Source organism: Dermacentor albipictus, chromosome 2 (assembly GCF_038994185.2).
Source record: "Dermacentor albipictus isolate Rhodes 1998 colony chromosome 2, USDA_Dalb.pri_finalv2, whole genome shotgun sequence".
Classification (NCBI taxonomy): domain Eukaryota; kingdom Metazoa; phylum Arthropoda; class Arachnida; order Ixodida; family Ixodidae; genus Dermacentor; species Dermacentor albipictus.
The window spans coordinates 94,044,508-94,058,783 of NC_091822.1; the positions used below are offsets into that span (position 1 = coordinate 94,044,508).

At 46.2% G+C, this 14,276-nt stretch overlaps 1 protein-coding gene across 1 annotated transcript in view; it reads left to right on the forward strand.

The window, feature by feature from the left end:
• Positions 1–1,288: 1,288 nt before the first annotated feature.
• Positions 1,289–14,276, forward strand: part of LOC139055745 (uncharacterized) — a 29,209-nt gene continuing 16,221 nt past the window's right edge. The window contains exons 1-2 of the mRNA XM_070533278.1: positions 1,289–1,332; positions 4,763–5,241. Of these exons, the coding sequence (XP_070389379.1) occupies positions 4,771–5,241 (471 nt within the window). The 5' untranslated portion in view covers positions 1,289–1,332; positions 4,763–4,770. The remainder of the gene's footprint in view (positions 1,333–4,762; positions 5,242–14,276) is intronic.

The following is a 14,276-nucleotide window of genomic DNA, read 5'->3' on the forward strand; positions in this document are numbered from 1 at the left end:
GCTGGGAAAGCGTACTCAGTCCCCAGGTTTACCTGTTTCAGCACTTGCTTTCATTAGACTGCTGCGTGGCACAAATGGCCGCTCTACTGTTGTTGTCGCCAAATTAAAAAAAATTACCAAAACTGCCTCGCTTGTTACAGCTTGTCTCGTAAATGAAGTGATCGGTTGCGTTTAATTAGTAACTGAAAAAAACGTCTTTGAATTACAGTGAGCGTTACGAAATAAAGAAAGTCATTTGAAACTACGAAATTACGTGAAAATGTAACTCATTAGAAGTATTTAATCCCATGTAAACTGTTACGTACGAGTCTCCTCGAAAGTTACTTTATTCATAGCACACAGGTTCAAGTCATAGGGAAGTCATGCGCAAAGATACAGGGTGTTTCGGCGAGCACTTTCAAAACTTTTTAAGATTCCCTGTGGTAGATAGTAAAATTCTAGTCCATGAGGTGGTCTACGCGACGAGGTGGACATCACTTGCACAAAATATATGTCTATATGACAAAATATAAGAAAATGTACTAATTAAGTTTCTACTAAGCATCTCACGGCACAAATTTCAATAAAAAAATTCTAGCAGGTGAGAGTGGAAGGAATTACCACATGAAAAGAATAGTGTGGATGACACTATTTACGAGATGTGCGCCGTCAAACTTCCTGTGAAAATGCACTGTCGTTCCACTTACTGTCTTAACAACACATCGTATTAAGCATGGAAGCACAAAAGTAAACGCAATACCAATGCATTTATCCGCAAAGTTTAGAAATTAATATCTCGGAGCTGGTGTCATCCTAAGGATTCGTTCTATGCGGATCCGCCTTGCGAACTCTCCGGCTAAAATTTGGGAATTGCAATGTGTGGCATCAGTGAAAAACTTAATTAGTAATATTTGGTAATTAGCCGACTATGGATTTCAATTTTTATGTAAGCAATGTCCGGCTCTTCGAGTGTACGAAACTATAAACTATAATTGTGATATTTACCGCAGGCAATTGTTTTATTTTTATTTGAAAGTGTTCGCTTAAACACCCGGTGTTTGAGCGTAGAAATAATATCACACAAAATAAATTACGGTAATGCTTGCCTATTCTAACATTAAAAAAAAAACATCCGTACTTATTATGAGTTGTGAACGGGAAAGCATTAATATCCATTTGAACGCCGCTGAGTGGTCCTTCGAGTTATGAACTCCTCGCGCGCAAGCGAGCGCGTTGCGACGCTTGGGCAACGCCTCCTAGATAGAACAAGGCTTCAGCACTTCGATCCGTGACATCATGCTACCTTGCCCGACGGCCATAGAATCTAACGGGGACGCTCCCGACTAAGCCGCGGTGAGTATGGCATCACCGCTTTCCTTACGTTGCGCTTGGCAGGGGAAATTTGGGTCCAAGTATCGTGACGCCATAAAGAAAAATGCAGAGGCCTGCTATTAGGTTCAGCCCAGTGGGCAAGACACTCAGCTTCTGAGCGTGATGTCGTACGTTCTAAACTCACTACCGGCAACGTATGTCCTTTCGAATTTGCTCTGCATTTTTATAATTAAATCATTTATTTATAGCGACTACGAAGGCGTGGTTTGAATGCAGGCGAGAGCATACGCCGGCAAGGAACGAGGGTGTCGTGGTGTCGCAGCAATGCCTTCTCCCCTAAAGCCCCTCGATTCTTTACCCTTCTTTCATGCAAGAGGAGTACCCTTCCACCTGCTCTGCTTCGTCGAGGTGCCCTCATGAGGTGCCGTAGCAGCCAATGGGAAATTAGGTGCCGCTTTTCGCTTGTTTAGACGACAGACGCCTGATTTTCTGCCTGAATGGACCATTTGATGCTGTCGCATCAAAAAAAAATAATTGATATTCTGTGCTGCGCTGAGCCATAGACGTATCGCCGACGCAAATTGCGTGTTCAGGATTAGTGTACTGTGCCTCTATTAACTTCTATGGCAAACCATCTTTTGCTTCTGCCGAGTAAGCGGATCTTAGAAAGAAGACTTACACTTGTGGCAACCAGAGCACATAGGCAATGTGCAGCATTCTTATCCTTGACAAAAATCTCATGCTCCCTGGCACTTCGTTAGGACAGCGGCTTGTTTGGTTAAACTAGCAGTCATTAAACCTGAACTTTTTACGTACGCAAACCTGGTCAGATTTATTTAAAAAGTTTCTTAGTTTGTTGTATTTGCTGCTGTCTATAAGGGAACATGGTATTGTTTGGCCATATTCTAAAATTTAGGACAGTTTCGCATGCCAGAACCTTAACGTAGACAGGGGTATGTCGTAGGCTTGTTTTAAGGAATAAACGCTTATGTACGCTTGAAATAGGACGATAGTAGTAAGTGGATCTTAGAAAGAAGACTTACACATGTGGCAACCAGAGCACATAGGCAATGTACAGCACTCTTATCCTTGACAAAAAGCTCATGCTCCCTGGCACTTCGTTAGGACAGCGACTTGTTTGGTTAAAGCAATGTTATAATTAGAAAATACGAGTTATGATTTTAACTTTTTTGCTTTATCGTTACAAGTGCGGTGGCTCAATATTTTGAAAGCGTCACAAAAGTTATCGATGCGTTCTTTGAATGCGATCGTTACTAAACGCGTCTCAATTACACCACGATCGACTTCCTGATGAATGCAATATACGTTGTGTGGATCACGACCACTCTTTGCGTCTCGAAAGTCGAAGGTAGCGACCACGTGGGATCACAAATCACCGATATGCTCCGTCAGTCAGCTTTGTCAAACCCGCGAGTCGGTGAAGTGGTCGGAAGCCGGACCATGGTGGCACCGCCTGATGCTGGGTGTGCACTTCCACATTCACGCAGTACATATGGTGCTGCATTGTCGCTAATCTAGCAGAGTATGATGCATTTAAATGTCCTGCACTTGTTTATGTGTACTCGTTTTGGGTGAAACCGCAGCCATTGTCCCTCGTTGGAACCCCTTTGGAATCCCATATATTTATAAACGCAGCAACGCTAATAATTTGGAAGAAAGAAATCAACTCTGAAATGAAAGGGGTATTCAAACAAAAATGTTACAAGTGTAAGAATTCTTTGCGCAATGACGCTTTATCATTGTTACGTGTGTTGTAGAAAAGGTCAATATTACATAAATGCCAGAAACAACAACGGTGTTTCCCCAAAGTGGATAGTTCTCTGGTGCCACCGAAGGCTGGATTGTAGCACTGCGTGTTCGTGAGGTCCTTACGAGTCTTTTCTTATTGCACACCTAGTCATATATTTTGCCAATGTTGTTCGAGAACTTGTAACTCACTCCTTGTACAATGCATTTGAGTTTGAGGGCATATGGAATAAATAAGATACAAGAATGTTACGACCCGAACGAAACCACGAATTGCTCAAAAAAGAAACAAGGGCGCGACCGGAAAGCGCGATAAGAGGAAGTAAACACCGAACGAATTCAACTCCTCTTGAATATGGCACTTCGATCTCGTACAATGGTCGGGAGGATCTGGTGCCTACGGGCATCACGATCTCATGAATGAGTGAAAACTTTGAGGGAAATTTTTCCCGCGGGTATTGTACAACCGCTTGCAAAACCTCGTCTGTGCAAGGTAAGGAAGGCAAAGTTCTAAGGAAGCCTTAATGACTCGTGCACCCATATAACCGATGACATAGGCTGATATTTGGAGAACGTAATGACACCCTCTAGATACAGACAACGCCCGAAACATGTTATTCATTCAAAATGAGCAATTTTTTTCAAGCGGAATGTAGTCTAATTGACCTGGCGCGCAATGCTCAATCACATTGGCTCTGAAATCGGCTTCCACCGCAGCGGCCGTATGTTTGCGGAAGAAAACTCAGCGGCAATATAGATTATCAATATAAAAATTTGTTTTACTTGAACCAACACCGATTGTTCGGAGGCATGCAAAGCAACCATTATTGAACAGACAAGAGTTAGAGCTATTCATAAAGTCCGCATGAGAACAACCGTTGTGTACCACTTCGTGAGAGATCGTTATTTGCCTAAATTGTGCGCATAATAAATTTGAAGCCCAAGGGGTAGAAATATATGTCGCCGAGATCTAAACGTTTTCTTCTGCATTTGTTTTGCTGCGTAGTGAACTGCGAGATCATATTGCGCCCCTTACCTGCTCGGTAACGCAACCCAGACACATTGCGCGTGAGCCGCACTTGAATTAACATTTTAGAGATTCAGGCACACACCGACCAATGCAGGAACGTACTCCGTGACACCACGTAATAATAAGGCATACGGTAAGCTAGCCACAATATGTACTATAAGTGTCTGTGATTGTGAGCTACAGAATCTATTATATTAGGGCTTTATTTCAGTCGTGCTAGCATTTAAGCTAGTTTGACTCATGGAGGGTAGGGGGACCATGTCGAAGCCACGACGAAGCCGCTAACTTAGGTTCCTCCTGACGCTGAGCGCAAGCGTAGACATTGCTTTTTTGCACGAAACAGAATCGTCAGATTGCACTTAGTAGTCTCAGTTCCTGCACGACGCTATGAATAGAGTCATTAGTGCGAAGCACATTACACCATGCAGCCAGGAATTGGGTGTTAGCCTACTCTCTGGTTCGAAGCTTCGAGTTAGCGACGCCGTGGCAATATTCGATATTCGTACAACTCGTGAGATCTGCGTTTTCTCGAGAAAGCTGGATAGAAAATACAAGAGGGCGACAAAGATGACACAGAAGGGTTGTCGGCACAGCTCCGGTGAGCGACCAATGTGATGACCGCACTGTTGTGTCTTTATCTGTTTGCTTTATCAGCAGCAGCAATGGACTGGCAACGTCGCTTAGAAGCAGCCAACCCAATTCAAACCGAGTGGATAGTTCGTAAGGATGGTGGTCACGTGACCGACATTCTCAAGCCCATGATGCGCACCCTGTGGATTGTCGGCCTCCTGCCTCGGGTGCCTCACAGAGTTCAGGCCAGAGGCGCGAGAAGTCGCTTTTCGGAAGACGCCAGGAGGATTCCAAAGGAGCCTCTGCGTAGAAAATTTCTAAGGGGAACCCCGATGCTGCTCGTTGTGTTCGGCTACCTTCTTCACTTCTCAGCGGCCACCGTCTACAACGTTACGCGCGATGGAGGATTCTTCGGATTTTTCGCTAACTGCGGCTACGTGCTTCGTAACGTCTTTGCTGGCATCACACTCGTCCACTTCTTGACGACACAAGATGAGATGCTAAGACTTCTGGAAGACAGTCGACATCTCCGGCAGTTTCTACCGGCCTCGAAAGCACGACAGGTGGGAGGTTTCTACGTGTGCATGTTATTTCTTATAAAATATTGAGTGAGTCTTTCATCAGACCTATCCAATGCTAAAATTAACAGACTGAGCCCAGGCCTTTTCGCAGTTTCTAATAGCAACAAAGATACGTGCAAACGCTTTTTTTTCTTGTTCCTCTCTGCCAAACTGCGTAGTGCGGCCACAAGGTACTTGGGGCGCGTGTCGTAAACAATTATGCATATCCCACTCACTGTGAGAATCGATGTAAGGGAAGGTTTCTGTGCTGGTTACTTTGATTGGCGATATTTAGTGGTGATGTTGACGGTTAAAGCGCAATTTCTCTAAAGTCTAGCCGAACACGATATTGGTGAGTTGTTAAACGTTGCCTTGCTTGCACCACTGCTGTTTGCGTAATACACCGAATACACAGGGAGACCTGTTTGCTTGAGTCTCTGTTGTGCGCCATATTTTATAACATCTGAGAGGGTTGAGCATTATCATTATCTCACATGGCCCATCGCATAGTGGCAAAAATGTTAAACTTGAATTTGGTTATGGGGCTGTACGTGCCAAAACCACACTCGCGTTATGAGGCCCACCGTAGTGGCGGTCTCCGGATTAATTTTGACACCGTGAGCTTCTTTAACATGTCCCAAAATATAAGCGCACATGCGTTTTCTATTTCGCCCCCATCGAAACGCGGATGCCGCGTTTGGGATCAAATACGTGGCCTCTAGCAATGCTATGGCCGCAAACCAGCGAGGCGAGCACAGAAGTGTTGATTTGACGGTCGACCGCTTCCGGAGTGTCGCCTGAATGCTGCAGGGTGCTTTATTTATGTGGCTCTGCCTCTGAACGCCCTGAGTAATTTGTCCGCTTGACATATTTCCATTGTGTTTATTTTTCAGCAATAGGAGGAACGTACTGTACCTTGAACTTTATCATTATCATCATCATCATGCAGTATATTTTATGTCCACTTTTCTTTTTATGTCCAAGGGCTTTATCCCCCTCCTTACGGCATCGGCTCGATGCGTCAGAGGACGTGCGCGCTGCTTTGGGCTCTCACGTTTTTTTTTTTTTTTTTGTTCATGACCTTTCTTGGTGGGGTTTCACAACTTCTGTAGAGATGCGCCACCTTGGGCTCTCGTGTCCAGCGGATTTCACTTCGTAAGTGACGTCGTTTATACGACGAAGTATTTCGTAAGGGCCGAAGTATCGGCACAGAAGCTTTCCAGACACTCCACGGCGTCGCACTGGGGTCCATACTCACCTTGTCGCCTGGCAGATTCACTACGGCGCTGGTAGTACCGGCTGGAGTCGATGCGTTGTTAGCGGCGTATTCGGTGCCTTGGGATCTGTCGTGCCTCCTCGGCTCTTTGCAAGAAATCATCGAGGTCAGATGAGTTATTGTTTTCTTCATCTAAGGGCAACATCGCATCCAAAGTTGTGGTTACTGCTCGGCCGAATACCAGCTCAAACGGGGCGGCTCGTGTTGTTTCTTGAACGGCCGTATTAGATGCGAAGGTGATGTACGGCAAAATTTCGTCCCACAGCATATGTTAAACGTCGACATACATCGAAAGCATGTCAGTTAGTGCTCTGTTGAGGCGTTCAGTTAAACCGTTTGTCTGAGGGTGGTACGCCGTAGTTCTCCTATGATCAGTATGCGTCATTTGCAACAAGCATTTCATTAGGTCCACAGTAAAGGCCGTTGCCAGATCGGTAATAACCACTGTGGGAGCACCATGCCTGAGCACGATATTGTGGACAAAGAAGTTTGCTACTTGGACAGCCGTTGCACTGTACAGGGAATGAGTTTCTGCGTAAGGGGTCAGATAGTCCGTGGCCACAACTACCCACTTTTTGCCTAAAGATGATGTTGGGAAGGGTCCAAGGAGGTCCATACCGACTTGTTGGAATGGGGCTTTTGGTGGCTTTATTGGCTGGAGGAGGCCTGCAGGTTTTACGCACGGAGTCTTGCGCCTTTGATACACGCGACAAGTCTTGAAATATTGCTGCACTGCTGTTAATAACTTGGGCAGTAGTATTTCAGACGAATCCTGGCGAATGTACGGCTCACGCCCATGTGCCTAGATGCTGGTTCATTGTGACACGCATGCAAAATTTCTTCTCGCATATATGTGGGTACGACAAGTAAAAACGTTTTCTCGCTGTTCTCGAGGTTTCTCTTGTAGAGGACACTTCCTCGCAGACAGAATGAGGATAGCCGTCTTGAGAAAATACGCGGGAGTTGAACGTCAAGTCCCCCCAATCGCTGTATAAGTGGAACTAATTCCGGGTCATCTCGTTGTTGTTGAGCAATTCGTGACGCGTCAACAATGCCAAGGAACCGGAAATCCTCCTCTTCTGACACAGTTGTCTCGACAAGTGCGCGTGACAAGCAGTCGGCATCGCTGTTTTTCATACGACAGTAATGCTATACTTTTCAAGCCTAAGGCTCCATCTTGCTAGTCGTCCGAATGGATCCTTGAGATTCGCCAGCCAGCAAAGCGAATGGTGATCACCGACTGCTCTGAATGGCCTATCCATAGAGGTAGGGCTGAAATTTAGATATTGCAGAAATGACTGCAAGACACTCTTTCTCGATTGCTGAGTAGTTTGTCTCTGCTTTCGAGAGCTTACGGCTGGCATAAGCTATTACTTTCTCCTGGCCGTTCTTCCCCTGTACTAGTATGGCACCGTGGCCGACGTTACTTGCATCGGTATGAACTTCAGTGTCGGCTGTCTCATCAAAATGGGCAAGGATTGGAGAAGCTTGTAGGCGTTTCCTTAACTCGTCAAAGGCATCTTGTTCGTTTTCCCACATGAAAGGTTCATCTTCTCTTGTTAGTATTGTAAGGGGCTCAGCAATCTTTGAAAAGCTTTCCACAAATCTTCTGTAGTATGCGAATAAACCCAAAAAAACGTCGCACTGACTTTTTTCTGTGGGCGTAGGGAACCTCGCAATAGCTGCTGTCTTTCCGGGATCTGGCCGAATGCCTTCAGCACTGATGACGTGTCCAAGAAACCGATGTTCATCGAAGCCGAATTGACATTTTTCCGGCTTAATTGTCAAGTCTGCTGCACGGATAACTCCTAGTACTAGTTGCAGGCGCTCTAGATGTTGGTCAAATGTGGCGGAAAATACGACCACATCATCCTAATACATTAAGCACGACTGCCATTTCAATCCTGCGCGCACAGTGTCCATCATTCGCTCGAACGTTGCAGGCGCGGAACAGAGGCCGAATGGAAGCGCTTTAAATTCGTAGAGGCCATCAGGGGTTACGAATGCTGTCTTTTCACGCTCCCGCTCATACACCTCTATTTGCCAATATCCACGCTTGAGATCCAGGAAGAAAAAAAACTTTGCACATCGGAGCCGATCAAACGTATTGTCGATACGTGGAAGGGGATATACATCCCGCTTAGTTACGCTGTTCAATTTACGGTATAGTCGACGCAGAATCGAAGTGTATTATCTTTTTTCTTGACAAGCACTACGGGAGACGCCCGTGGACTGCTGGAAGGCTGAATAACGTCATCTGAAAGCATCTCCTCTATTTTCTTCTTGATGATCTCCCTTTCTTTTCGTGAAACTCGATACGGGTGCTGGCATACCGGTCTTGTGGCGTCCGCTGTTGTGATTCTGTGCTTTGCAACAGATGTACGCCGCACCTTCAAGTAAGTGAAGAAGCAGTGAGAAAAATCCTTTATCAGAACACATATCTGTTTCTTTTGGGATTCCGGGAGCCTAGGGTTGACGGTAATTGATCTGTGGACACTGCAGGTTACTGGCAGGGCATTTGACGTTGTAGTTAGGCTGCATAATACGGTCGCTACACAGAACTCGTGGAAATAGGCAATAGCTGTTCTTTGTGCGATGTGTTGGAATTCATTTCCGAAATTTGTAAGTGCGACATTTGCACGGCCATCGCTTAACTGAACGAGACCCCGAGCCATGCAAATACCTTTGTTGAAAAGAAGAAAGAGAGAGAGAAAAAACATTTATTAGAACCATCGAGGTGGTTGCTCTTGAGGTTGAAAAGAAGCTTTATGTTTCCATCTACTATGCCTTTGCGGTCGGAAAATCTTTCAATCTCCACAAGAACCATTATACTGCAGCGTGGCGGCACAGTTACGTCATCATCAACGACGCGCAGTGCAGCGAGAGGTCGCTCCTCCGATTCTTCCACAGGTGTAGCTTGTCTTGTCGAGAAAGACACACTGGACCTACGTAGGTTAACTATGGCGCCGTCATCTTGTAGAAAATCCATTACTAATATAGGTTCCCGTGAACATTCTGGCAGTACTATGAAGTCAAAAACGTAAGTGAAGCCTTTTATCGTAAGTCTTGCGGTGCATCGGCCAAGGGGCGTAATAAGGTGATCGCCTGCCGTGCGTATATGCGGACCAGTCCACTGCGTAACAACTTTTTTCAGGTGCTTCGCCATCTTGAAGCTTACTACCGAATAATCAGCGCCGGTGTCGACTAAGGCATTCGACTCGCGTCCGTCTGTTATCAGCCGCAATATCTGACGTAATCGTTATGTCGTCACCACACTGGAACCGCGTTGGAGGATCTTCGTAACTCTTGTTATCAGCGGCCTCACGCCACAGGTCACTTGCTTCAGTTTTCCTGGTGTGGGCTTGGTGAACAACGCCTAGGCAATCTTGGAGACGCGCGTGGGCTTGGCGGTCGGTAGCGCATGGGCGACGGTGACTGTGGTTGATGTTGGCGAGGAGTAACGGGGTTTTGGCACGTGGACAAGTGTTCTTCGGCTTCCGCGGGCCGTTCACCGTTTCGGGGGCATGGTGCGCTTAAGGGAAAGCCCCTTAATCCAGCTTGACAGTATGGGCAGAACCTATACAGGTGACCCACTTCTCCGCAGTGGAAACACAGAGGCCTGCGCTCGTGGTCACACCAGACGTCACTTTTTCGGGCTTTTGTTCCACAAAACGAGGTGCACTACGTGCTGAAGGCGGAAAGGCAGCCGGTGATTCCAGCAGACGAGGTGCACTGCGCACTGTCGGTGGGTAGGGAACGGTTGTCGCAACTGCTCCACTACTCTGAACCGCGGGTTGCCCGAGTACGTCGGCGTACGTTGGGGTGCGCCGCATCGGCTGTGGCTCACGCTCTGGATCCCGTATGACCTGCCCCAGTTCGCCCTAGACAATTTCGATGATAGATAGTGCAGCTGGAGCCTGAGGTGTCTGCAGCTTGTTGAGCTCTTCCCTGATCACTGACCGGACGAGCTCCCGCAGGGCTTCAAGGTCGTTTGGCACGCCTCCAGAGAAGACATGGGCAGGTGCACAGCTTGCCTCACGGTTGTATTGCCGAGCCCGCTGTTCCAGCGTCTTTTCGATGATCGTTGCTTCGTATCTGATCTCGGCGACCGTGCGCGGTGGGTTTCGAACGAGAACTGCGAAGAGTTCCTGTTTTACTCCACGCATGAGATGGCGCAGCTTCTTATCTTCACTCATGTTTGGATCAGCACGCTTGAACAGGCGGGACATGTCCTCGGTGTACATCGCCACGTTCTCATTTGTGAGTTGGTTCCTAGCCTGAAGTGCAATTTCCGCCTTTTCTTTACGATCCGTGCTGGCGTACGTTGCTAGCTGTTGTCGTCTAAATTCCTCCCGAGGACAAAGAAAGTTCGTGGTTTTCATACCATGTTTTTGCGAAGGCCTCCAAAGCGAAATATACGTCACGGAGCTTCTGTTTCTCATTCCATTCATTAAAGCTCGCCACTCTCTCGAACAGTTCCAACCAGTCTTCCAAGTCTTCGAACGAGTCGCCATGGAACGAACTTCAGTGTCGGCTGTCACATCAAAATGGGTAAGGATTGGAGAAGCTTGCAGGCGTTTCCTTAACTCGACAAAGGCGTCTTGTTGTTCGTTTTCCCACATGAAAGGTTGATCTTCTCTTGTTAGTATTGTAAGGGGCTCAGTAATCTTTGAAAAAGTTTCCACAAATCTTCTGTAGTATGCGAATAAACCCAAAAAACGTCGCACTGACTTTTCCTGTGGGCGTAGGGAACCTCGCAACAGCTGCTGTCTTTCCGGGACCTGGCCGAACGCCTTCAGCACTGATGACATCAAAGCACATTAAAGCTCGCCACTCTCTCGAACAGTTCCAACCAGTCTTCCATGTCTTCGAACGAGTCGCCGTGGAATGTTGGCGGCTTGCGAGGTTGGCTTATGACCAGCTGTGCCGTTGTTACCTGGCTAGTCATTGTGGCGGCGTCCGTTGTCTGAGTTTCCCCTGGCATGAAGAGAAGAGGGCCGAATTCGGGCGAGTCACCTCCAAGACGGCAGCTGGTACGCTGTTGTACAGGTGTCAGTTCCACGGGACGGACTCGCTGGTGGTCGTGACTATGTTGACTTCCATTCCTGGGGCTTTGACTCATACCCCGCACCTCCACCAGAAATTTAACGATGTTAATAAAACAACGGTATTTATTAAGGGCGAACTTGTGCCCACAAATAAAAGTCACTGCGGTCGTGAAGAAATCTGCGGCAGTCGCGTTCTCAAACCTGGCTCGAACCGTCTTCCTCTTTCTTCTCGCGTGACACCTCGTGCGCGTGGCGCATGCGAGCCGGGTCCAACCGGCTACTCGTGCCACGAAGATCACTGCCTGTTGCTGAAAAACACCACGGTACCACGTGCACAGTGCCCAATATGAAGGGTACGCAATGTGACCAAGTTGTCGCGGCAATATTAATCTTTAACTCCACTCTTATACCCTCTCTCTGTACAGGTCCTCAATCATTTGTTGTAAATCGTCCCCAGTGTTGCTGAACAGGACAATGTCATATGCTAATCTAAGGTGGGTGAAATATTCGCCGTTGATCTTTACTTCTAAGCCTTCCCAGTTTAATAACTTGAATACTTCTTCCAAGCATGCGGTGAATAGCATTAGAGATATTGTGTCTGCTTGTCTAACCCCTTTCTTTATAGGTGTCTTCCTATTTTTCTTGCGGAGAATTAAGGTAGCTGTGGGATCTCTGTAGATACTTTCCAAGATATTTACGTAAGCGTCCTGTGTACTCTTTGCTTACGTGATGCCTCTATGACTACTGGTATCTACACTAAAGAAATTGCCTTTTAGTAATCTATGAAAGCCATATAGAGAAGGTGATTATGCCCTGCGGATTCCTCGATTACCTGATTGATGACATGGATGTGATCCATCGTAAGTTATCCCTTCCTGAAGCCTGCCCGTTCCTTTGGTTTACTAAAGTCCAGTGTTGCTCTTATTCTATTGGAGACTATATATTGTATATAAAATTGGAAGTAAGCCAATGTGCCTACAATTTTTCAATCCTTTAACGTCTCCCTTTTTGTGGATCAGTATAATGTTGGCATTTTTCCAGTTCTCTGGAACCCTTAAAGTCAATAGGCAGTTCGTATGAATGGCCGCTAGTTTTTCAAGCATTACGTCTCCACCATCTTTGATTAAATCGACTGGTAGCCGATCTACTCTTGCCGCTTTTCCCCGTTTCTTGTCGTGCAAAGCCCTTTTAACTTCATCACTAGAGATAAAAAGAGCCTCTCTAATCTCTTTATTACTACTTTGAATGGAGGTATCGTGGCTGTTTTGTGTACTGTAGAGGTCAGAATAAAATTCACTGCTGACTTTTCTATATCTACGAGATTACTGAAGATATAGTGCTGTCTATCTTTTAGTGCATACATCTTGGTTTGTCCTATGCCAAGTTTCTTTCTCACTGATTTCAGGCTGCGTCCACTTTTTGCGGCTTCCTAGGTCTTTATCACATTATAATTTCGAATACACCTTAGTTTCTCTGTTGATTAGTTTTCACAGTTCCGAGAATTCTATCTGATCTCTTGAGTGGGACACTCACTTTTTTCGTTTCTTTATTAGGTCCTTCGTTACTTGGGAGAGCTTACCTACTGGTTGCCTTGGGGCCTTACCTCCCACTTCAATTGCTGCTTTTAAAGCGAGCCTAGTTATAGTTTCATTCACTGCATCTGTGTCATCTCCATATATAGGTAAATTTGTTTGAAATTGCGAACCTGAATTGGTCTGCTTTTACCCTTACTGCGTCTAGGTTGGCCTGTTTCTTCTTAACTAATTTTACCCTTTCTCTCTTGAGATTGAGGTGAATCATAGCCCTCACTATCCTATGATTAATGCACTTCACCCAAAATAACACTTCTATATCCTGCACTATGCTGGTATCGGCAGAAAGTGTAAAATCAAATTCATTTCTTGTTTCACCATTCGGGATTTTCCAGACAGATGCCCTTTTTGTTTCAACGCTTGCTGAAGAGTGTGTTCATTATTCGCAGCTTATCCCTTTCAGCGAATTCTACAAACAACTCTCCTTGAGTATTCCTAGCATCCACGCCGTAGTTGCCAATTGGCTGTTCGCAAGCCTGCCTTTTTCCCACCTTTGAATTGAAGTCGCCCATGACAACAGTATACTGATTTTGCACTTTTCGCATCGCTAATTCAACATCTTCATGAAACTGCTTTATTTAGTTGTCATCGTAACTGAAGGTTGGAGCGTAGGTTTGTACTACCTCTATTCTGTACCTGCCTTTTAGCTTTATTACGACTACTGCTACCCCCTCAATAATGCTGTAGAATTCGTCAATGTTGATTGCTATGTCCATATGGATGACGAATCCTACTCCGAACTGCTTCGTATCTGGTAGTCTTCTATAGCAGAGGACCTCGCCACTTCTCAGCACTGTATAAGCTTCACCAGTTCATCCAACCTCACTAAGGCCAATGTTATCCCAAACAATGCCTGATAGTTACTCAAAGAGTCCTTATAGGCTGGCTTCACTCGAGAGGGTTCGGGTTTTAAACGTTGCAAGGGTCACTTTCCATTGGCGGCCTGTGCGTGTCCAGAGATTCTTACATCCCCTGCTGCATTACAGGTCTGCCCGTCGCCTTGGTCAAGTGCCCCGCAGCTGCTGAGGACTGAGGGCCATTGGGTAATTGAGTGAGTCGTTTGGTAGAGAGTGGCCGAATACTGCACCAGGGAGCCCAATTCTTGTTCTGGTGAGGGTGTGT